The sequence below is a fragment of the Pseudorasbora parva genome, chromosome 5 (assembly GCF_024679245.1).
Source record: "Pseudorasbora parva isolate DD20220531a chromosome 5, ASM2467924v1, whole genome shotgun sequence".
NCBI classification, from domain to species: Eukaryota; Metazoa; Chordata; class Actinopteri; order Cypriniformes; family Gobionidae; genus Pseudorasbora; species Pseudorasbora parva.
This window is the reverse complement of record NC_090176.1, coordinates 29,588,135-29,613,945: the sequence shown is the minus strand read 5'-3', so window position 1 is coordinate 29,613,945 and position 25,811 is coordinate 29,588,135. Positions and strand designations below refer to the sequence as shown.

General features: G+C 37.9%; 1 protein-coding gene and 1 long non-coding RNA gene across 5 annotated transcripts; one reads left to right on the top strand and one right to left on the bottom strand.

The window, feature by feature from the left end:
- Nucleotides 1-905: 905 nt before the first annotated feature.
- On the bottom strand, nt 906-10,331 carry LOC137076076 (uncharacterized). 3 transcript variants are annotated; one of them, XR_010905185.1, is made up of 6 exons: nt 10,260-10,320; nt 8,972-9,074; nt 8,534-8,680; nt 8,342-8,461; nt 2,467-2,543; nt 906-2,245 (listed from the first exon to the last, which is right to left on the bottom strand). It is a non-coding gene; the product is annotated as an uncharacterized lncRNA (long non-coding RNA). The 3 variants fall into 3 exon arrangements; XR_010905184.1 differs by lacking the exon at nt 10,260-10,320 and having other exon boundaries at nt 908-2,245; nt 8,972-9,648; XR_010905183.1 differs by lacking the exon at nt 8,972-9,074 and having other exon boundaries at nt 909-2,245; nt 10,260-10,331.
- Nucleotides 10,332-16,866: 6,535 nt separating this feature from the next.
- On the top strand, nt 16,867-22,626 carry esd (esterase D/formylglutathione hydrolase). Of its 2 annotated transcripts, none has more exons than XM_067443822.1 (9): nt 16,867-16,933; nt 17,326-17,415; nt 17,492-17,580; nt 17,805-17,903; nt 18,328-18,452; nt 18,593-18,712; nt 18,806-18,904; nt 19,742-19,909; nt 21,379-22,626. In XM_067443822.1, exons 2-9 carry the CDS (start codon nt 17,348-17,350, stop codon nt 21,457-21,459), a joined length of 849 nt encoding a protein of 282 aa, XP_067299923.1. In that variant the 5' UTR covers nt 16,867-16,933; nt 17,326-17,347; the 3' UTR covers nt 21,460-22,626. The 2 variants fall into 2 exon arrangements, with proteins under 2 accessions (XP_067299923.1, XP_067299925.1); XM_067443824.1 differs by having other exon boundaries at nt 16,875-16,933; nt 17,331-17,415.
- Nucleotides 22,627-25,811: the final 3,185 nt, after the last annotated feature.

Below are 25,811 nucleotides of genomic sequence, written 5' to 3'. Positions count from 1 at the left end.
TATTCATTTATTGCACTCAATGGACTGAAAACTAGCTAACGCTATAAAAGCTGCTGATAATGCATAAAATTAGCTGATAAATAACATTAGAGCAATACCTTATTTTAATAAACGATTTGGTTTTTAATGTATAACTTTCATAAACACTGCATCTGTAGGGGCTGCCATTGTTGTTTCACGGGCTATGTGCTGTTAGAACTCGTAACTGGGAGTACATTGATCTAGTAAGTATTCACAGGTGGGAAGTCACGGGTTTAACGGCCGTTATGGGTTGCCTGTGACATCAGTAGCCTGGCTCCGCCCGCTTATGTACGTCCGCTCAATTTTCGTTTTCCTTCACTCTAAACAAAAATGGTGCTATATAGCACTAAAAATGGTTCTTTGGCTCGTAATCATAGGGGAACCTTTTTCAGTGCTATATAGCACCTATCTTTAAAGGTGCTATATAGCACCTTTGTCAAATGGTGCTATATAGAACCATAAGGGGTGCCATATAGCACCAGGAGTGGTTCTTTGGTTCGTAATCAGAAGAACCTTTTTTGGTGCTATATAGAACCATAAGGGGTGCCATATAGCACCAGGAGTGGTTCTTTGGTTCGTAATCAGAAGAACCTTTTTTGGTGCTATATAGAACCATAAGGGGTGCCATATAGCACCAGGAGTGGTTCTTTGGTTCGTAATCAGAAGAACCTTTTTTGGTGCTATATAGAACCATAAGGGGTGCCATATAGCACCAGGAGTGGTTCTTTGGTTCGTAATCAGAAGAACCTTTTTTGGTGCTATATAGCACCTATTCATCAAGTAGCTTTCTAGCACATTTGTCAAATTAGAGGTGCAATATATATATATTTTTTTTATATATATTGTTTTTTTTTTAGATAGTAGGGTCCATTATCATGTCAGACACGCTTCTGATGTCAATAAGCTTCTTAATTACAACTTTTACTTAAAAGGTAAATGATAATTCTTACCAAATTGTGGTTTTAAAGATTTAAAATACTGTATTAAATGCTTTCTGAGAAACAAAATAAATTACACTTTCAAAACCATTTAATTGATTAATCTTAGTAGCAAATAAAATCAGTGCTGACAAGTCAGGGACTATATATAAACATTACAATATACCTTGTACACACATATAAAAAATGCAACACACTTGAAATATGTACATTTTTGAAAAAGAGACCTGTTGTGTTTTTTACAAAAAAAATTTATTTGGAAAATTTTGAGTTTGTAACAGATTAATGAGTGAGTGGAATTGCTCAAAAACTTTAATACAATCACATGCAAACTGAAAAAAATAAATACATAACTGGAACACTGGAAGAAAGCGAGAGAAAACATAGAACCCTAAAGTCTACTCAAAGACAGTAGTTGTAAACCCTTCTACAGGTATTATAGACCTCTTATGATTACTTTTCACCATTTGAATTCATTCTACATACAGATGTATGATACATACACTCATGCATTCATATTAACTAATTTATAATAGCTTATTATATACAAGAAAACTGCTTATACAACCATTTGCAATCAGAGTTAAAGGGTTAGTTCACCGAAAAATGAAAATTCTGTCATTAATTACTTACCCTAATGTTGTTCGTTTCCCAGTCTTCACCTGTCCAATTTTGGTGAGCTTGTGCAAATTGTACCCTCTTTTTCCTATTTGTAGTGGAAATGGGTGGTACCCGGTGGGGTCTTCTGCTGTTGTAGCCCATCCGCCTCAAGGTTGTGCGTGTTGTGGCTTCACAAATGCTTTGCGGCATACCTCATTTGTAACGAGTGGCTATTTCAGTCAAAGTTCTATCATCTTGAATCAATTTTGGGTGAACTAACCCTTTAAGCTTTCAAGCCATTTGCAAGTCCTTCAGGATTTTAAAAACAATACATAAACTGGAACTGAAACTGGAAAAAAGAGAGAATATATCACTTAAATCTGGTCACAGATTGAACTGTACACATCTTTTATGGTGACAGGAAGTCCGGCTCCATCCTTTTATTTTAAAACGACAGTCCAAAAAGGTCAATGTATTTTTGAGTCCTGTAGAATACTGGACTCCAAACACAACACACACACAAGAGTAGGCCCCAGTGCCATTGAGATGTCCTCACTCTCCTCAGTGATTACCTGGCCATCCAAAGTGAGTAAAATGTGGTCATACTGCAGGGGATGACCCTCCCTGCAGCCTTTAAGCACCATCTTAGGTGTTGGGATGTCAGAAGGGCTGGTCTGAGCATGGCCCTGGAGGAGAGGAAATAATAGCATTAACCATCTTCTCATATTTATTTCTATATTGAATGTAATTGTCTCTTCAATTTAATAAGATAGTTTGAAGAGACCAACAAACAAAAAAAATAATGTTTGAATTAAAATAATTTGCATAATAAAATGCGAGTGTAAGTAATAGGGTAGTGCTTTGATTAGATTGTGCTTTACACACTAGTAAACTGTTCAAGGCTCACCTCAACTTCAAACAGCAACCTCGGGTCATCCTTCAACAGTGCAGGCATAAGCAAAACAGTTGGTTCCAACTGTAGGCCTTTAAACAAAATAACATCATTAGATTAACATAACATGGGGGATGCTTTTAGCCAATACTTTTTTTGTTTGTTTTAACCTTCATTACTGTTTAATGCCCAAGGTATATTTAGTTTTTTATATGTACGCTTAGTCGAACGCACATCCATTCAAAGTATACTTAATTTGACTAGTACAAATACACAGGCATTCATCACATGCACATTGGGACAAGTTGCAATACCCCTCTTTGCCTACAGGGGTCCATAGGGAACAAAGGAGGACAGACATGGGAGGTAAGTGAAACAAGTCTTTTTTGCAACGATAGGAGAACAAATCGGGAATGCAAAACAAGCATGGATGAATGTCAGGTGATACAGTGTTAGTAGGAGAACCAAGCAGACAACACAAGAAAAAGAAGACAGATGACAGGTCAGGAACAAAAGGTAGGTTTCTCAGGTGAGTATAAAAGTATATAATATAATTTTGCACTCTAGTGCAAAACCAGGCCTGGTCTGTGATGCTTCTCTTTGTCGAAACCAGAGAATATGGTGGCGTGGAGAGAGCGCAAGTAGGGTATGCTAATGAGTGATAACGATGGTGATAATGAGGAGTGGGTGTAGATGTGGAACAAGAGGAATGCTGGGGTTGTTTGAGGGTGTCTGCATCCTGGACTCATTATGGTTCATCAAAGCAGGTTGTCTCCAGGATGGTACAGGGAGCCGGTTGATTTGGAGACCAGGGCGCAGTTGGCAGTTCTGGAAGCCATGGCGGTGCAGGCGGTTCTGGAAGCCATGGCAGTGCAGGCGGTTCTGGAAGCCATGGCGGTGCAGGTGGTTCAGGAAGCCATGGCAGTGCAGGGGGTTCTGGAAGATCATGGCGGTTCTGGAAGCCATGGCAGTGCAGGCGGTTCTGGAAGCCATGGCGGTGCAGGTGGTTCAGGAAGCCATGGCAGTGCAGGGGGTTCTGGAAGATCATGGCGGTGCGATGCAGGTGGTTCAGGAAGCCATGGCAGTGCAGGGGGTTCTGGAAGATCATGGCGGTGCGATGCAGGTGGTTCAGGAAGCCATGGCAGTGCAGGCAGTTCTGGAAGCCATGGCGGTGCAGGTGGTTCAGGAAGCCATGGCAGTGCAGAGGGTTCTGGAAGATCATGGTGGTGCGATGCAGGTGGTTCAGGAAGCCATGGCAGTGCAGGGGGTTCTGGAAGATCATGGCGGTGCGATGCAGGTGGTTCAGGAAGCCATGGCAGTGCAGGCGGTTCTGGAAGCCATGGCGGTGCAGGTGGTTCAGGAAGCCATGGCAGTGCAGAGGGTTCTGGAAGATCATGGTGGTGCGATGCAGGTGGTTCAGGAAGCCATGGCAGTGCAGGCAGTTCTGGAAGCCATGGCAGTGCAGGCGGTTCTGGAAGCCATGGCAGTGCAGGCGGTTCTGGAAGTCATGGCGGTGCAGGTGGTTCAGGAAGCCATGGCAGTGCAGGTGGTTCAGGAAGATCATGGCGGTGCAGGTGGTTCAGGAAGCCATGGCAGTGCAGGCGGTTCTGGAAGCCATGGCAGTGCAGGCGGTTCTGGAAGCCATGGCGGTGCAGGTGGTTCTGGAAGCCATGGCGGTGCAGGTGGTTCAGGAAGCCATGGCAGTGCAAGGTGTTCTGGAAGATCATGGTGGTTCAGGCGGTTCTGGAAGCCATGGCAGTGCAGGGGGTTCTGGAAGATCATGGCGGGGCAGGCGGTTCAGGAAGCCATGACGGTGAATGCGGTTCTGGAAGCCATGAAGGTGCAGGTAGTTCGGGATGTCAAGGCAGTGCAGGGGTTGGAGCCGATGTGTGTGTGGCCAAGACACATATGCTAGCTGCATTATAGGCACAGAAATGTCCTCTGGGATAAGAGTAAACTCACTAACTAGAGTGGGCTCATGGACTAGAGCCTCTGGACAAGGAAGGTAGTTGCTACTGGATCCTAGAAAAGGAAGTGAATTGAAATCATTGGCCATTTTAGGACACAAGTTCAGACGAGAAGTAATTTTAAGAAGGGAGTTCTGACAAGGCACCCATCTTAGGATGAGACTCTGGGGCTGGCTGTAAAGCAAACTGGGAAACAACGCTCTCCAGTGAATTTCCAGCTCATGTTTTCTTTTTGTGGTTTGGTCTTCTGTCATGCACAAGCAAGAGGCCAGACAAGGGGGATAAGTGAAACAACAAGTCTTTATTGTAAAGATAGGATAACAAAGTGGCAATGCAACAATGATGCTGGTTTACTGAAGACTTAGCTGGTGGTGATACGTGGTTCTCTGTGCAGGTGGTGTGCGATGTAAATGACTAGTGATAAGAAGATCCAAATAGACAACGCAGGAAAAAGAAGACGGATGACAGATCAGGAACAACATGTAGGTTTATCAGGTGAGTATAATAGGTAAGCACTCCAGTGCAAAACCAGGTAGGGTCTGTTGTGTGTCCTTTTTGAAGAGACCAGACCAAGTGGTAAAGTGAAGAGAGCTGAAGTTTGGTGCGCTAATGAGTGATAATGATGGTGATAGCTTGCAAGTGCAACCACTGAACCCAGTGAAGAATGAGGGATAGTGAATTTAGGCCTAGTCCACACGCTCACTGGCATTTTTATAAACGGAGTGTAACGCCACACCAGCGGAGGGGGTCCTTGCCTGAGTATTGACTGTGTACCGCTCCCTTTGCATCTACTTGCACTTCCCTTTTGAACTGGCCTGACAAGCCAAACCCACATCAAGATGTTGACTCAGACTCACCGTTGACAGGGCTCAATCCAAGGGGCGTGATAAACGGTTGTCTTTCAAATTCCCTCTGCAAGCAATAAGATAGTGCTACAACCAACCAGAGCAACGTGAAGTGGAACTAGTTGATTAAACATTCGCCGTATCCGGTCGGTAAAACTCTGAACACATCTTCCCTTTCTAAAGGATGATTTCAGTCCCGTTCTTTGTTCTTTTCTCAAAGAAAAGCTTAACTCCAAATCTTCCAGAGCCGTGGCCAAAGCCGATTTGAAAGACCGCCGTTCGCCAGCTTCTTTGTTTACAAGTTGCATGCGGAACCTACACAAGACCGCACATCTGCTGGAGTGCCGTCAATATGTTAAGCCCGCCCACCAACTTTAAACACATTGGCCCTCATTTATCAAAAGTGCGTACACCAAATTTCCAGCGTACACCTTGCGTACACCCAAACCCACGGTGACTTTGAGATTTATCAATATGGACGTTGGCGTACGGCACGCTCAAATCCTACGCCAGCTCGGGAGGTGGTGTACGCACGTTTGAGTTAGTGGGAAAATGCGCAGAAAAGCAATTCCTAACACCACAAAACGCACTGACAAAGATATGCTATATTATGACCCACTGTAAAAAACCACAACAACAACATTTAGTGTTTATTTTTGTGCAACATGAACGTCAATGTTTAATTTGTGTGACTTTACCAAAGCGTTTGATCTGTAGGCATATGTATTCCTCCAGTCGCGAGCCTGTGCGCTTTATCTTACGTTTTAGGCCCGCGCCTGGCCCAGCAGCTGCGCACCGACTGGGACTAAAATAATTCAGACTGACAAAATAATAAAAATGGCCTTCTTCTTTTAAATAATAATAAAATCAATAAAAACGGCATTCTTCTTCTAAATAACAAGCGTCATTAAGAATAATAATCATAATAATAAGAAGAAGAATCTTACAAATTGTCATGTAATTATTAATGTGAATGAATGGTAGTACTCCGCATCACATCATCATCACTATTGTACACCCCAATACATGTGCCGTGATACGAAATTAAATGCTAATTGTTTCAAAACGTGCTGTAAAATAATGCATTGTGATGGTAATTTATCATCCAAACAGCTATTTAAACTGCTGGAGTGCGCTTCTCAACCCCCACACTAACAGTAGCTACTCGTAATTTGGATCCATATTTTGTTTTTGTGAGCGCCTTTAATCCCACTCTATAACTCCCAAATAAAACAATTTCGGGTTTTTTTCCACTTCCCTGGAGATGGTCTCGATGGGCGCGTCTCAATCATAGTTCAGTAGTCAGAGCACTGATCAGGGAGTCAGCCCGTTGACTTATGTCCTAATCAGTGCCCTGACTAGTGGACTAAAGAGATGATTGAGCGCGCCCGATCTCCACGTCGGAGAAGTTTCGTTTCTTTGCCGTCTTCTGTTTGTCCATGGCGTAAAATGAGGGCGTGCGGGAGGCGGAGACTTGAATATATAGGGGCGTGTTATTCTAATGACGATCGTTTTCAGCCGCCGCATTTATCAAGGGCAGGTATTGCGTACACCTGAATTGCAGAGGTGCGCACAGTTTCATAAATCAGGCGGTGAGAGGAGTGTAAGCATAATCTTACGCCAACATATACACCCGTTTCTACGCAAGATTGATAAATGAGGGCCAATGTGATTGGCCTGACCAGAGTTTATTTTTTCCAGTTCACAATTTTATGAGTTAATAGACCACACTCGCTGCAAATTAGATTTGCTGCTGCAAGGGTGCGTCTAGACTTCAAGGCTACTGTGAAACAGCATTTAGGAAGAAACTGTGTGTTTGCACATTGCGATTGCCAGTTCATCTGGCATTGCCAGTTCATCTGCCTTAACTGTCTGTACCCATTTAAAATGATAGGCAACCACTGCATTTTAATCACAATCCCAACAAAGATGTTAAAATAAGATTGTATAATTTTTCTCTTTTGAAGCAAAAACAGAATGTTCAGACTTTAGCTTTGAGAAATGATGCTACATAAAACTTCATAACAGGCCCAGAAAAGAAACTGCATGTTAATTTTCAAGTCAATCCGGGGTGCATTTCCCCATCATTAGCCAACTATGGTCGCAAGTTCCGTTGTTACTGACATAGTTCAACGATTTGGTGTTTCCCGACACCATTGTTCCAATGAACGTTCGCAAACTGCATCGTAAACTTGTGTGGTTGGAACGACAGCTCTAGACCTTTGGTTAGAAGCATAGTTTCTTGTTTGCATGACGTGGACTTAAAAGGATACTTTACCGCTTTTTTCACATTAAACTATGTTATTCCCTTAACTAAGACGAGTTGGCGCATACCTCTCTCGTCGGAGTGCGTGCACTTACTCTCTCTGACGCGCGCTGACGATCTGATAGCATTTAGCTTAGCCCACTAAGCCCAGTTCATTCACTATGGTACCAAACAGAGATCAAGTTAGAAGCCTCCAAACACCTCCACGGTTTCCCTATTTAAATACAGTTACACAAATAGTTGAACGATCAAGTATAGTGACACAAAATAAAATGTGGTGCTTTTCTAAGCCGATTAAAAAGGAGAACTATAATGTATGGCGGAATAGCACTTAGTACTCAGCGCAGTAAAAAGTCCCGGGTCAAACATCCTACCTCACATCTCCCCCTCCCCCCATTGCCAGAAATGAGAGGGGGAGGGGGTGATGTGAGGGACAATGTTTCAGCCGGGACTTTTTTCGAATACATACAAATGTCCTTAATGTATTATGTATATGTATAAGGCCATATTAAATGACCTTTTTTGAAGAGTGCGCATGTGCGGACGCGCTCTAGGACGTAAGAAAGAGCCTTTGATTGAATCAGGAAATGAAGCAAAATAACTGAGAAAAATAAGAATTAGGCCTCAGGTGCCATGTCCATAATTTATAGCAAAAGATCTAGCATGAATTCTATCTCAAAATAATTAATTAAAAGCAGTTATTACTCCACCACCTGCGTTACTTTGTTATACGGGAAATGCACTCCAGACCAACAGAACTGTAGGTAGACCCAATTTCTTGTTTTGTTGAATTATAGCACCACCCTAATTACCTTTTTTTAGCCTGCCATCTTCACAGTCGCCAATCTTTCGGCTGAACTTGTCCTTAAGGGGACTCCGTGAAACTTGAAGGCCTCTGTTCCATTGCAGAGAGCTGTGTAAGAATTTGTTGGCTAAAGTAAAAAAAAAGACATATTAAAAAATAGTCATACATAAGGAGGCAATCAACACACTACTGTACTTACCATTTTCACCAGTCTGAAACGAGTCTCCTCTGTGCTATGGTTGGACACAAAATTTTTCCACACCATCCTTTCTTTGAGGAGCTCTATGTTTGGTTGAAGCTTCTCTAGATGTCCCCTAATACTTTGTTCATCTTCTCCTGCATCAACCTATAGGGGTATTGAAATTGGTACAAATGTGGGTACAAATACAAAACACACTTACACAGGAATCTATAAAGATTCATAAAATTTGTCTTAGATGAACAGACACCAAAGTTCTGCTGCTACACCAAATGTGAATTGAGAAAGTTTGTTTGACAGCCACCATTTAAATGTTTATACTTTAAAAAACAAATTTGAGTAGAAATATGTAATTTGTTTAGCAAATATTTTAACTTTATTATTATAAAAAAAATCCTTGTGTAATTTAAGTGTTTGTACAAATCTGTTCAATTTTACCTTCAATATTATAGTAGGCTTCAACTGACTCCCATAGTTTACAGCATCAGTTAAGAGATGTGTATCCTATTCCTTGAGAAAATTTGCCATGCATGTGGCATACCTGTTATGTAGCCAAAAATAATCGATATTGAACCAAGCTGTTCTTGTGACAATTAATTTAATTTAACTCTTAATTTTTTTTAAATGACATAAACTAAATAGTTTTTCAATTATCACAACTGTTATAACAGAAACACTGGCACTGGTTATTCAATAAACAGATATTACTGTTACTAAACTCTGCTCAAAAAGAAATGTAATTACAAATTGATCCATATCGTGATGTGTATCGTATGGTGACATTGATGATGCACAGCCTTAACTGAAAATGATCTTCAAACCAATTCATTAACAGTTACATGCAAATATGCATGACATGAAATAGGCCAATGTTAATAATTAAGCTAATGATAAATAGCCTAAATAAATAGAGCTAACTTTTAGCCTAACGTTAAAGAATTTGTTGTTTGCTTCCATTCCAGTTACATTTGCATAGAAGTCTTTGACGTAACCTTACACTATGTAATGTTACACCTCTTGCATGGAAGATTAAATACATTATTTGAGCTTTAAACGGTTAACATAAGTAGGCTAGCATTTAATTTTAACTTAATAGTTAAGAAGTTGTGCATATGTTATTTTTATTTCATATTCACTAACGTTACTAGACACAGCATCCATGGGAACGGTGCAGAGCTATATAAAGCCCACCTCTAGGACCGTGGCTGTCATCTCTATCAGCGATAAAAAAAAAAAAAAAAAAGATTAAATAGTTAGTCACGAAACGAACGACCACGTTAGCCTTAATTATTACTTAACGTTACACTTCAGTGTTAGTTAAGCAACAAATATCCCTAACCGCATCTCCTTAACGTTAACGTTAAACCCCCCTCTGTCTCTCGAGCTTTGTCGGTTGACGTTACACCAAAGACGTTTCAGTGTATTTGGTTGAAATAACTTAACGTTACTAAAACGTTACTGCTGCAACTCTGGCTCGAGTGTAAGAAATTATTTTCTTTTTTCTTTTTGAGCGTCACTAGGATGTTATTCACTTTGTTTATTGGGGAAAAAAATCGTTAACTAAGTTAAATTAACGTTAGTCAACACAGTTGGTCAGGCTCCACACAGTCGGCTAACATTACTCAAAACACGGTACAACATTTTAAAATACCAACAAAATTTCCCCCTAACAAGTAACTCAACTTTAATAGCATATTTATGTGACAGTTGGAGGTATGACACTCACCTGGGCAAGATTCTTTCTCTCTCCTCAGTCTCTCTTCATAACGACGCCGGCTCCAAAGCCAAAGGTCCAACGAGCAACGACACAAATGACGCAGTTTCTCGAGTAGGACCGCTCGCGCACAAACAGCGTACATCTGATTGGTGCGTTTATATATATATATATATATATATATATATATATATATATATATATATATATATATATATATATATATATATATATGTATGGACATCATAATATTTTATTAAAGCTAGACTACACAAATGAACAAAACATAAAATTAAAATAAAATAAATGTTAAGATAACTTTGTTTTGGCGCTGTAAATAACATTTTATAGTGGTGTGATAAAGTGAAATCAGTTTCCAGCTGAGAATTTTTTTTCCAAGAGGTTTTTTATTATTTTTATTTATAATGTATTGGGTATTAATATAATAAGCGATTGTATGGGTGATGATTTGAAAATGGTTCAAGTGTGGATTTGATTTGGTAGCCGCCTACAGTTATAATTTGTGTGTATTGAATACCTATTGTGTTTTAATTTTAAAAAGTTGGGCAGGCCCCATATTCATTAGCTTAATTTTTAATACCAATGGCAAAAAGCTGTTTTGAATCACTTTGCTGGGGTCAAAAAGTGTTGTGTTTGAGGGCTCTGAAATATTTCATTTGGGGGCCTTTGGGCCAAAAAGGTTGAGAACCATGTTAACTTCATGTGAATATTATTATTTTATTTAATGTTGTTTTGTAATCAATTCCCCAACTAAATTAAGAAACTAAAAGAGAGATAGAACCTAGAGGGGCTTTTTTTAATTTATGACAGTGGTGCTATATAGCACCTTAACCACCCCAAAGAACCACTGAAGAACCGCTGAAGAACCACACAGGGGCTTTACAGGTTCTTTATATGGTATTGGTGCTATATAGCACCTTATCCACCCTAAAGAACCGCTGAAGAACCACTGAAGAACCTTTTTTTTTTAGAGTGTTGGGATTGCGGTATATTCTCTGCTTTTCTCCGGTAAAAGGAAGTGTATGTAAGATTGTAAGTGTATGTAAAACTGGTACTGCAGGTTTATCCCCTCTCCCACTCCCCTTGATTCGAGGTTATATGTCGTCATAATAAAAGTCCCGGTACTTTTGAGCCGTGTGTTTGTATAACAATCGCTCCAGCGCCCGTGCTCAGCTCCACAACACTCGGTCCTGCTCTGCTTTATACTACAGTAACGTTAATATCCGCATCCATGAACATGATTTCTGCCCGTTTCCTATTTTCTACCGGCTGTGAGGTGAAGACCACATGTCCCAAGATACTGTGCTCACACTTGGCGTCATCAAACTATGCCTTTGTTTAGAATAGGCGCCCTCCAGTGGATGGAAAGTTGCATAGTGCACCTTTAACTGAAATTTTAGGGAGTGGCTGAGAACGATGACACTGATGTTGTGCGCTGCAGTCTATGCTTTGAGATTACATGCGTCCATACGTCAGACATTAGCAATTGGTTATGGCAGATCCAGAGCCATATAGAAAAGGAGAGTTGTAACACTCTTTGATCTCACCGCCACGTGGTCACATGGTTCATAGAGCGCTCAATAGTTCCAAACAACTCTGTGCTGTCAATCTGTTTTGATTAAGCAGGATAGACAGCAGTTTCACTATATTTGCACCGTTTCAACGGCTCTGAGCAGATCCAATAGTTTTAAACTTCAGCAGAGTACCCATCTTTAAGGACTCTCCAATGGAGAGTCAATGAAATGAACGAGAGTCTGGTAGGACCAGGCTGGTAAGTTAGGTCATGCAGGTATTTTTTGCCTACTCTTTTATGAGTTTGGCCTACTCTGAATTTGGACATACTTATTTTGCCACATATTGTTTTTCGCCTGTAGGGAAGTGTGCGATTTCGGATGCAGCTTGTATAGTATCAATATGAGAAGTATGAATGAAACTCACCCTGCGTCCCAATTCGCATACTATTCATCCTAAATAGTATTCGAAAATAGAATTAGTATGTCCCAAATCGTAGTATGTTGAAAAGAGTATTCCAAAGATTCCCGGATGGTTTACTATTTCCGGTCCGAATTCGAAGTATGGATCGATGGGCACTCTAACGGCTGATATTGCCCACAACCCATTGGGAATTGGACAAGGGTTTTATTAGAATTACAAACGTGGATAAAATGCGTTAAAAAAAAAACTACAAACATGACGGATGTGCGAGTCAGACGGTTAAGTAGAGAAGTTTAGATAAAGGGGTTTGAGTGACCAACTATCAATATTTAACCTGACAAAAATATTATTCAGTGTTGTCCACATTATATTTCACCTGCAGCAGCATTGTGAACTTTTTTAATGACCTGTTTGGCCATTAACTTAAACTGCAAACACATGAGGAGAGTCTCTGACCCACAAAGATCCACACATGGAAGATCAACGAGCGGCTACATTTCTCTCCAAAACGGTAGGAGATTAAACTGAATGTGGAGGATTTGAACTGTGACAAATCTGACATTGATTGACAGGGCAGATAAATGGTGACGGGATGCACGTAACTAAGCGACAGAGTTCGTTAAAGATGGCGAAGTAGTATATCCCGAAGCATGCATACTTTTCTGCTATACACTCAAAAGTATATACCTTTTCTTCACAAAAATAGTACATACTTTTAGGACGTAATATAAGTAGGCGAATTGGGACGCAGCTTGAGACAAAGGCCTACTAAATCCAGCATGTTGTCACTACCATGTGGTATGATCTACCTGCATCAGTTGCATTGCTTTACTGCCATTTGTAAACCCCCTCTCTTAAAGTGTCCATCAAGTGAGCACTTCAGAATCTCGATGGAAGTAGTTTTCCCTACTGTTTTTCGTATACTATATTCAGACATACTATTCTTTTGTTGTAGTGTTCGATTTCAGAAGCAGTGTGGTTCTTGACTGATGCTGCATGTGTGAAGCTCAACATAACAACATTTTACTTTATCTGTAAAATATCTTTACAGATAAAGACCATTAAATAGATCAAGTGTTTATAGAGTGTCCAGACAGATTATTATAGTGTGTGGTACCACGGAAAGTATAGTTGTGTCCAAGATGATACACAGTATTATACACAATGCATTATGTAGCCTGCTGTACCATTTAATTGATTTATAGGGTCATTGATTGGTAACACTACAATAAGGTTTGTTAACCTTAGTTAACATGAACTAACAATGAACACTTTTTTATTTTATTTATTAATTAAACACAACATTTTTTTTTGCTGTGTTGCTCATTGTTAGTTAATTTGAGGTAATGCATATTAACTAATGCTATCTAATGGGACTTTATTGTAAAGAGTAACCAGATTATTTTGTCATCCAGCATCAGAGTCTAAGGGAAGCTTGACAGTTGAGTGCATGAAGTGACCAATGTTTTGCTCTTTTTTGTTAGTGAATCATACTGGGATTTGAAGTGCACTTTGACTTTCATACTATATTCACACTATTTATACAAAAAAAAAATGGCATAGAATAGTTTATAAATATGTGCTTACTGTGTATCTGAACGTATAGCTATAGTGTACAGAATAATATGGACATATTAGAATGCTGGGTGGAGCGATGGTTATTATTGTTTAAAAAGATTAATGTTGTTACCAGATAAGACAAAAAACTATTCTTTTAAAAGGTTTTTTATATTTTTTTTTATTAGGAAACCAATAAGAAACTGTTGAAGGTAAAATGCCTTTACAGATGGCTGATGGAGAGAGATTGAGTGCGTTCTTCTTGTTCTTAAGTACACTGTGTTTCTGCAGTTAAATTAAGTAAGCATTCCATTCCAAGCTCTGGTAATTGTCTGGACAGCCTACAATTTGTTTTTAACGGGGGACACTAAAGTATTTTCCGCTGTATGTGGTCATTACTGTTTATTTAGTTTTCAGAAAGGACGTGCTTATTGGCATGAGATGCTCAAAGTGACACGTTTCCATGGAGTTTGCCATTTCATCCTGATCACATTTAGGATGCAGTGGAGTGGAAGTAGGCACTGAATCATGCCCAGTGTTTTGTAAATGATGGCAGTACTTAAGGTGAAACAGATATCGGTTTGAAGTGAAGGACAATAAAATAATAAAGTTCATTAATGGCGCATATCATTAAGGTGAATTAATATTTTAGTAGAGACAAAAAACAACATTTATTTTAAATGATAACAGTATGTCATCTGTATATATATAACGTTGGTGCAGGGCACGTGATGTATCACATCCACTAGAAATGAATAAGTGCCAAAACTATATTAAAGGTATCATCTCAAATGGAGATTGCTAAAATGCAGCCTACTTATTTATTGGTGTTTTCAGATTAACCGCGCACGAGAGAGAGAGCTCGCGTGCGTATGGTTGCCAGATTGTACATGTTTAGGTATTCTATATTAGATAGTGAAAAGCTTTGATTGGGGGATTTAAATGACTGAAATCTGGCACGCACAAACGCTCTTCTTTCCCTCCGACAAAAAACAAAACCAGTGCTTAAAAAAGACTCTCTTTTTTTTGTCAACGATATTGCATGTTTATATAACGTTAGTCACAATGTAGGCTATGAAGTGACTGTGATGTACTCTGAAATACAAGTAAGCAAAAACATCATACAGTTCTCAAAAATCTAAATATATTTTTACAAAATGAATAGAAGCCTTGTCAAATGACAATTGTTTTAACTTGGTGGAAAAGGTGACATTTGATAGAAGGATTGAGTAAACGATCTGTAAGCAATTATCTACGGTTGTATTTTGTAATACAAAATAATATTATCATTTGTCATTAGACACACTATTTAGTTTTGTATTGTACTTGGTGTTTCCTGTTGTTACTGTACTAGCATCTTGTATTATCTAGACAATGCTGTCTCTCTAAGAAACTTTCTATTTAATCAGAAATGGTTTAAACAGTCAATAAGTGAATAAATATACTTACTGCTTGCAGGAATACAGCTGTAATTGCCACTTTCTTCAGTTTAAAACGCTGAGCTTGCTTGAAATTGGCAGAGCAAACAAACGATTTTGAATTAAATTGTCGTGGTATCCGATTATAATTAACATCAACCATGACTGTTGATATTTTTTATCTGTGGGAAGGGTATGAAAAGTCCTCACGTCCCCAGCACAGCCTGGAACATGACATTTGTGTCTATGAGGGCTGTCATTTTTGCTATCCTCGTGTGATGCTTGTTTACCTGCTGATGATTCGGTTCCGTCAGTTCCGCCTGACAATGAACATGTTCGGACATATGCAAATGTTGTAGGCGTACATATTAATGATCCCAGCGATTGCATGACTGGTGGCGTTATGTTGAGAATCACTTATTTTTCCGTGGTGTTTTTCATGCACGAGATTTACATAAGAAGGAGGAGGCAATGGTGTTTGAGACTCATAGTATTTGATGTCCATGTACTGAACTCTTATTATTTCACTATGGCAAGGTTAATTCACTTTTTCATTCTAGGGCACCTTTAAAATCCACTCGTTACACTAGGGGACAACATAACCAACAAGTCCTAATTTAATCTTTACTAATAGGCTGCTACATGAGAAGTAAAGTTTATACTTGGTATTATATCATAATTAACAAGGCACAAACATAAGTTATGTACGTTAAGCTACACTTTACATTTTGTTTATTAACACTTCAGACCGGCACTGTACAAATTAAAGGGATAGTTCTCCCAAAAATGAAAAATAGCCCATGATTTACTCGAGCCATCCTGGGTGTATATGACATTCTTTTTTCAGACAAATAAAATCAGAGTTATATTAAAAATGTCCTGGCTTTTCCAAGCTTTATAATGGCAGTGACTGTTGTCCATAAAAGTGTATCACTGCTCCAGGGGTTTAATAAAGGCCTTCTGAAGCAAATTCAGAAGGGTTTCTGTAAGAAAAATATACATATTTATAAAGTAAATTATCTATCTTCTGGCGAATTATCCTTCCATATTCAACTTATGGAAAAAGTGTAGTGTCCATGCCTCTCGCAGTTCAAAATGTCAGCAATTCATTCATCTGAAAGAAGAATGTCATATACAGGATGACTTTAGGGTGAGTAAATTATGGGATAATGTTATTTTTGTGGTGAACTAACCCTTTAAGAGAAATACTGATGGATTCTCATGTTTAGGCTACTTTACATTTCTGGATGAGCAAAAGAAGCCTATTGAATAGTCTGCATTCGGAAATCCTACTCACACTGTAAAAAGGTGATCTAGACTAGAAGGCATACCATTTTCTCAAGTTAAATATGTTAAATTATCAATTTACAAAAATAAAAAAAAATATTAAAAAAATTAATCACTAAAATAATATGAACCTTGAGGCCTATGTTTAATTCTTAATTTTAGACAAACATCCTATTTCCAAGATCACAAGTTTATGGTTCAAAGGCTTAATGTCTGCAAATATAACGTTTGGAAATGTCATTTTGGGCGCACATTAACGGGTCTATAGCATAGACTGTAAGTCAAAGACTGTCTATAGTCAATAATGCGCTTTAAGACAGAAGGACATTAAACAAACTTATCTCGCGAGCGCCCCTGTATGACCAAAACGTAGATAGAAGCACAGACCAAAAACGTAAGGGGGCGTGACTTTACGTCTTACGCACGTCCTGGCGTCACATTGAACTCTGGAATCCTTTAGCTGCAGAGGTAAGTGCTACAAATAATATCCAGGCCATTATCCTGCATGAAGAGGGCTGTTAAACGGGAGCTAAATAAAATGTAATTTTATTCAGAGGGTGCTTTGGCATTCTTTCAAGCGCCCTGAGGCGCTTCTTTCGATCTTTTTCTGCAGATCCCGTAAGCAGTGCTGTGAGTTTGGCAGGCCAGTTACTGCTGTGCGCATGCGCAGACTCCATGCTCCTGGAGTGTATGAATAAACCGAAATTATTGGATACGCTTCACATTGTCTCTACATACATGAAAAGTGATTGAAAGCGAATGTATTAAAGTCAGATACTAAAGTAATGTTTGCGTGCGAGTGCAAACAAAGTGATTTTATGGATGTGATCTTTCATAACTGGAACTCTGATTTGTCTCAGCACAGTAACGTTAAACGGCGCAATGGCACTGACGCAAGTTTCTTCTAATAAGTGCTGCGATGGATATCAGAAAGTGTTCGAGCATGACAGGTGAGAGACTGTAAGTTTCATTAAAACGCCTGAATGAAACATACCTTATTGATCTTAACATAAACTCTGTTTCCAGCTCTGAGTTAAAATGTAAAATGAAGTTCGCCATTTACCTTCCTCCCAAGGCGGAGAGCTCCAAATGCCCAGTGTTATATTGGCTTTCAGGTAACGTTACTTGAATCATCTTCTCTAGGCCAGTTTAAGTGAATGTATTTCCTTAAATACCATACTGCACACTGAAATATACCACATTGTTGGCTTTAAGTATGTTTCCCTTTGTGCATTTAAACTTTTATCCAAAGAGTCTTCGAAAAGAGGAACAAAAAAAGTGCAAGCCTATTAAATACTAGTAATGTGCTAAAAATGTATTTTTACACTGTGTTTTGTAGGTTTGACATGCACAGAGCAAAACTTCATCACTAAAGCAGGGAGCCAGCAGGCAGCTTCTGAACATGGGATCATCATCGTCGCTCCCGACACCAGTCCACGTAAACATTTGAACATTTATTATACCACCCACTACAATTCTGAGTCCTGCTGGTGTGTCTCTGGAGAGATTACACCCTATAATTATGATTTCTGCTTGAATGAACCCTTGAGATACATAGACCAAAACATAATTATGGAAGCAGTTGGATTGTGGGGCAGAGGTCCCTTGCAAAGACAGAACATTACAAATAAGAGTCTCCCCTGAGGATCAAATAGCATCGTGACTTCCCAGTTTAGGTCAGGGTTTAGAGTTTCCCACCAGAGAGTCACTCCACTGCTTGGAGATATTCCAGTTAAATCAAACAAACAATTATTATGCCATTTAAGTCTGCACTATTGCAGTAAGAAAGAAACCAACATTACATTTTCCTCATTTACACATAAGCCCAAGCTCGTAAAATGAGAAGATTCTGCTCTCGTCAGGTGGCTGCAACATTGAAGGAGAGGATGAGAGCTGGGACTTCGGGACAGGTGCAGGATTCTACGTCAATGCCACCCAGGAGCCTTGGAAGACCAACTACCACATGTACTCGTATGTCACAGAGGAGGTGTGTACTTTAGCTCTGTTCTGAAACCTAGTTGGTCACTAGAAAAACAAAGTTATAAACTAATGAAAAGTTGTTACAGTTAAAAAATTAAATGTTGGATCTCGCACTCATTCTCTTCATCACCTTTCTCTTGTTCTCAGCTCCCACGACTGATTACTTCTAACTTCCCTGCTGATCCAGAGAAAATGTCCATCTCTGGTCACTCAATGGGGGGCCATGGAGCGCTCATCTGTGCTCTTAAGAATCCTGGGAAATATAAGGCATATTTCATATTACATGCCCTACTTCATCATTTAGCCATTTGAAAGTCAGATAGTCTATATTAATTTATTTTTTGCATTTGACTGTTTCAGTCAGTGTCAGCGTTCGCACCCATCTGCAACCCCATTCAATGTGCATGGGGACAGAAAGCTTTTTCTGGCTATCTTGGACCTGACAAATCCACCTGGGAGGTACGAGATGATTTATTTATTTTCAGTAAGGGTAAATTAAATTGATCAATGGTGACAGTAAAGACATAATGTTACATTTTATTTTTTATTTTCAAATAAATGCTGTTCTTTTGAATTCTATTAATCAAAGAATCCTGAAAAAAAGTAATAATTAGCACAACTGTTTTCAATTGATAATAATGAGAAATGTTTTTTGAACAGCAAATCACAAAGATTTTTATTGCAAATATTTCTGAAGGATCATGTGACTCTGAAGACTGGAGTAATGATGCTGGAGATGCTTCAGCTTTGCCATCACAGAAATAAATTACATTTTAAAGGGTTTGTTCACCCAAAAATTAAAATTAGCCCATGATTTATTCACCATCAAGTCATCCTAGGTGTATATGACATTCTTCTTTCAGACAGTTCTAAAGTCCTTTTGAAGTGAAGCGATGGGTTTGTGTAAGAAAGATATCCATATTTAAAACTTTAAAAAGTAAAATAATTAGCTTCGGCCACACAGCTCACACACGCCGACTTACAGCTAAAGAATAACCCCTGACGCAGGATGTAGGACTATCGTTTATTTTCATTTTTGGGTGAACTATTCATTTAAAATATATTAAAATAAAAAGGTTATGATTTTTAATAAAATAAAAAGGTAATTATGATATTTCACAATAGTAATGTTTTTACTATATTTTTAATCAAATAAATGCAGCCTTAGTGAGAACGGAACTTCTTTCAAAAGCATAAAAAATCATAACTTCTAAAAGGTAGTGTATATAATCATTTTTGTTGTCATTTAACATGGTATTATAATTCCTTTGTCTTAATTGTCTGTCATCTCCACAGCTGTATGATGCTACAGTATTGGCTGAATCATACTCCGGTCCTGAGCTTGATATTCTGATTGATCAAGGCCGTGATGACCAGTTCTTGTCTTCTAGTCAGCTGCTTCCTGACAATCTAATCGCTGCGTGTTCCAAGAAGAAAATTCCTGTAGTTTTCCGCCTTCAGCAGGTCAGTACTGAACCTACTGCGACAAATGAGAGGAATGGTATGTTGGGAAATGGAATTGATTATGCAGTAACTGGGCTTTTTGGGTTGATAGCCACATGCCTCAGCACTGCAAAACAAAAGGGACACATACCAAGAACTATAAAATGCTAAAATTCAACTGAAAACTTTTCACTGGATATATTATGCTGATAATATGATTTTTAATGAACATTTTTTATTAATAAAACTGAAGCATTTTCACTTTTGGTCTCAAATTTTTGGACCATATGGTGATTGGACAGGTCTTTGAATTTTAAATGACCCTTAATAATAGAGCGGTGCAAATATGACGCACCTTTGTAGGTCAACCGGCAGTTAGCATCGCACTGGTTCCTTCAAGAAAAACCCCAAATAATTTCCCCACAGGCTTTTGAATTATTGCAACAACAAAAAACAAGCTCTGTGAGCAACAAAAGTTTATGATACTTGCAAGTTTTGTCCATCAAGATAATTACCACAGATGAACACAACTTTTATGAATTTTAAAGGGTAAATGCAGTTGCCAGGAGTAAAAAGCTAAAGGTAGGCTAGAAACAAACTACACTACGGTCCCACAAATTCAATGTCACCATCACTAAGTTTCCGACAACTTTCAGTTTTTATCTAAAAACATTTTCCCAGAATGTTTGAGTTAGACTAGTTTATAAGAGCACAATTAGAAGCAGACGGACGTTACCTTTTTGGCGCAATGACTTTTAAACTCCTCGATGGTCTCTGTAGTCCCATTTGGTCACTTGTTAGCAAGACACAACAGCTTAAAAAAAAAAAATCACGAGTGTATTTGTATAATCCTGATGTAATTTATGTCGTAAAATAAAAAAAAGTTTTATGATTTTCTTGAGCTTCTATTTACCGCAGACTTTATTTCAGCCATTTAAACAAAATCCCATTCAAAAAGCCTACTGACTGCGGTACAAGGGACCCGGAAGTGCTAAAATATTAACTCTCTTCCGTGTTTTGGCCTACAAAGTGATGTCATACCTGCACCACTCTAACTTTAATGCATTTGACTTTTTCAATATTTTTAATTCATTCTCCATCAACTCAGGCTTTAGGATTGAGCCTGATCTCACGAAAATGCAGTCGTACTATTTATATGCAATCTCGTGGAATGCCTGTGGTACACAGTTTTTTGAGTGCATATGATACTTAATGGCATATTATACGCATGAACCACCTATCCTACCCAAGAGTGTGTCATATACACACCATAAATTGCGTATCATATGCACAAAAAAACTACGTACCATGGACATGCCAAAATGAGTTTACATTCCATGAGATTACCCACTCATACTATTTATACGCATTCACATGTGATCGTGTTGTAAGGATTAGACGTCACTCTTTAACGCTATATACTGGAGTATATATTTTAAGACAAAATCAGTGCTCTTCGGTTTTATCTTGTTTTTCTTTTGCTCTACCAGGGTTATGATCACAGCTACTATTTCATCTTCTCCTTCATCAACGACCACATCAAGCACCATGCCAAATATCTGAACGCCTGAAGCTAGGTGACATGATTATGGCAACCAGCTATAGTGCCTTCCAGATCATTACTAAACATACACACCTGGAAATGACATCAGAGGAGCCATGTCTTGATCAGTTCCCACAAACTAGAGTGCAACCCTCTGTATTTTCTTATGAAAACTTAGAATGAATAAAATAGAGGCATTTACATTTCCTTAAATAAAGGCGTTTGGTTGTGGTTTTGTATTTGTTGTTCTGCAGCGAAGGATTTGAATGAAGATGTATTCTCTTTGAATCACTTGTGCATTATTCTACATGTTATTAACAACAAGCCATCATTTCACACATAAAGCATGTTAAATTGTTCAGACATCTGATAAATGTAGTTAAGCAAATACCACCATTGTATCGTGTCTACAGTACCTTGAATATCTAAGAAACAAACAGAAAAAGTCTTTAAAGGTGAAAGTTTTTACTGGTAGAAGGTAGTACAAATAAACCATATTTACAGAGGTTAAGGCAAAAGGTGGAATGACATGCATGCTTTTCCCAAAAAAACATTACTGTACATGCACCTAAATGTTCACAGAATTACAAACGGGTAAAATCCCAAAACACTGAAAAGACATGGAAAAATAATTCCTATTTATAAAAAATTAAAGTACAAAAGTGATTAATTCAAGACTTTTCTTTTTTATACATTGAGGAAGATGACAAAACAGCCACATAACATTCAGCAGTTAAAGATTTGTATCCCACTTTAAGGTGATTTATCAAACATTAGTCATCTGATCAGCTGATATAGTTCTTCCAAATACTGTAATATAATACCACGCATAATACTATTTGCCAGTTGCCAAAAACACAGTCCCAAATACATAAAGTGCAAACCACTGTTTTTTTAATTTTTTTTTTTTTTTTTTTTTTAATCAAATCTGCATTTAAACCGCTATCTAGTGTGTAAAATAGTTCTCTAAAGTGGTGGGGAATTACAGTAATGATGAACAACTTCCCTAACGTTGTAGATTTTGATACTGTACTTGAATGAATCTAAACTAAGAACAGAATTTATCAAAAGATACAGCAGTGAATGTATAGGATGGAACTACTGTCTAAACTATACTTGATTTTAAAATAAATGCAAATGTTAAAGGCTTATCTCCTGTAAAACTACCACCAAACACCAAAAAACACACACACTCTTTTTCAAAAGTCTTTAAAATTACATTTTGCAATCTATACTTTCTGTTCCATCTGTTTTCATTAAATTATGACGGGTTTATGGAAAAAAAAAAAAAAAAAAAAGCGAAGTAGAATACTATTATGAGCTCTGGCCAGAATTTTGTTTCTAATTACTGTATAATAATGTCAGAATTAATAATGTGAGGTTTTTTTGTGTTGTTGGAAATTACAGTACAGGGACAATCCCTGTGAATGTATTTTAATTTATAAGTCTCTGAAATTATATAAGGAAGTGTTATAATTGCTTTCATAGAAGCATTTTCCCCTGTCAGTTCACCTTAATAAAATATATAGTGCTTTAAATGTAATTCAAATAACCAAATCAAATATATATTTTTTAATAAAATAAGCACATCAAATATAAATGTTCTGTACATTTTTCACATTCACACACCAATATCACGTAACAAATCCTTCTACAAATACAAAACTCTTATTTTAAAAATACATTTAAACCGTTTTAAAAAAAGAACTGTATAAAATGATTATATGTGTGTAAATCAGTTTAAGAAAATAATTTTGGCAACTGTCAAATAATCTCCAGTGAGATTCCAGCTTCAGATGTTTTTGGTCTGTTTCATGGCTGAATCTGTGAGGAGCTGAAGCTTTGGTCATCAGAGTTTCCGTAAGCAAACACACGTAAAACAAAGTTTAAAAAAAAAAAAATGTTCTTAGACACACAAACTTACATACAAAAAGTGCAAACATGTGCTCCCGTTCTCTCACTCTCACAAAAGAAACGCTCTCCTAAAGATATTAATCACACACACACAGATAAAGAAACATATGTGGCTGTCCACACTCATATTCTTTTAGTGAATTAATACCTGACAGGTAAGCAGAGCAGAGACTATGAATTTATAGTGAGGCCACACTTCCCCTGAGACAAAATATCAATGGCTCCCAAAAAACAAGTTAAAAAGTGGTTTACCCTTTATGAAAAATAACCATGGTTTTATTAAAGTAAGTGTAGTAACATGTTTTTTTTTTGGCTAATTGATTACCATTTATATAAGCACAGTTTTACCACAAATACTATGGTTAAACTATAAGAGTAGCAAAACCATGGTTAATTTGTAATCACCATGGTTTAACTACAATAAACATGGTTTTTGTTTGTTTTATTTGTAGTAAAACCATGGTTCATTTTCGTAAGGGACAGTTTTTTTCTTTATTGCTAACACACTGTAACTGATTCAATTGGCACAAATTCCCAGACCAATTATTCCGTTCTAAAAACAGACAAAGACACGTTTCTCAAAACTTTTAACCAATTCAGCTCTGCGCCCTGCATTTGGGTCCAAAATTGCATACGTCATAATTTTCTAAATATGCTGCAGGGCTGAAGTAAGGGGTCCAATAATGCTTTTTCAATTTCAGTTAGTGTGTAAAGTTGCTGTTTGAACATAAAAACGATCTGAAATGTTACAATGCTCAAAGTCCACTCCAAAGGGAAATATTTTATTTAAAGGAAGTGTATGCAAGATTGTGGCCAAAACTGGTACTGCAATCACTTTCAAATGATTAGAGTGGTGTATCCCCTCTCCCCCTCCCCCCAGACTCGAGGTTGCCAGATAGGCTGCACGATACAGCAGGAATGTTTGTAGCTGCATGTCAAAAATATGCTGTTTCTTTCCACCCCTGTTCCAAAACTCAATTGTTCATAAGGCTGACAATAGAAAAATGGTTCAAATTAATTGTAAACACTGTTGCTGAACATTATAACCCAAACGTTTATCTCTATGCAACACATTTTATGGAGAAGAACAGCTTCCAGGTCATGAGAAAGTGCCAGCTACGCACAAAATCTTCTCATGAAAGACATAGCCGTTCCCACTTTGCCGGGAAAGTATGTTTGTTTGAGGATTACAACTTGTATGTATTTCTTATTGGTGGTTGTTGGGTTTTCTATTAACAGTTCAATTTATAAGTTTTATGTTGTTGCTACGATGTAAACAGGGCATGAAAGCATATTCTAGTACACCCCAAAAACGAAATCAAGACTTCGTAAAAGTGCATGATAGGACGCCTTTAACATGTTTCACCCGTTTTCACAAGTGTTCCAATTTTCTTAATAATGGGTCATGATAGGCTTTGGCCTTTTTAGTTTGATTCTGACAAAAGAGAATATGTTTTTGACTAAAATATTTGATTTTGACCTAGAAGTGTGAGGTATGTTGGTGTATCGGTTTGAGATGGCCTTTGTAGTTTTTGTAGTTGTAAAATTGTGTGTTAGCAATCGAGAAAAAAACTGTATTTTATATATATATATATCACATATTTTAAAACTCTGGGAGGATGAGTGTTTTAAATCTAGATTACTTAAAGGCCCAACACAAATATCATATAATACACACACACACACACACGCACACGCACACACAAGAAATTGTACATCTCTCAACTAGCTGCTTAATAAATATGTATATTAAATAAAGGAATTTCATATTTCAAGGTATTTTTCGAGCTAAATTTGCACATACGACTATGGCCTGGGCAACAGTGATCACATAACAGTACTAAATAATAAAAAAGTAAAGAATGTGAGGAAAACATGATCATATACCTGCAGGTCAGGATCAGCTATTATAATGGGAATATATGGACAGTGTCCAGGGAATTTCTCAAAGATCATCTGGTGGTGGAGGTCCATCCATAGGGATTAGTGTGTATGTGTGTGTGTGTGTGTGTGTGTGTGTGTGTGTGTGTGTCTCTCATATGAAGAGTGTCTGGTTGGTGGTGGAAGTCTCATCCAGCAAAGCTTGGACAGTAATGCCAACTTTGAGCAGCCCCTTCTCCTCCAGAATATGATGTGGCAGACATAATTTATCCTGGAGAGAGAAAGATTCACAAAATGACCAATTAAGTGCTCCATCAGAGAGAAAAGAGACAGGGTTCCCACAGGCATGTGGATATTACTTATTTAAATGTTAAACACTTTTTTTACATTTATGCTCAGCTCAAAACATTTAATTGTTATCAAGAGCAATTTCTTCAAATATTTAAAAAAAAATCACAAACAATTGCACATTTCACTGGTCAAAAGGAGTAGGAACCCTGAAGAGAAATAACATGAGAAAAAAAGCTTCATTAAAACTGAATGCACACGTACTCATTACTAAAAGTAGTTTATTAAACTCATAAA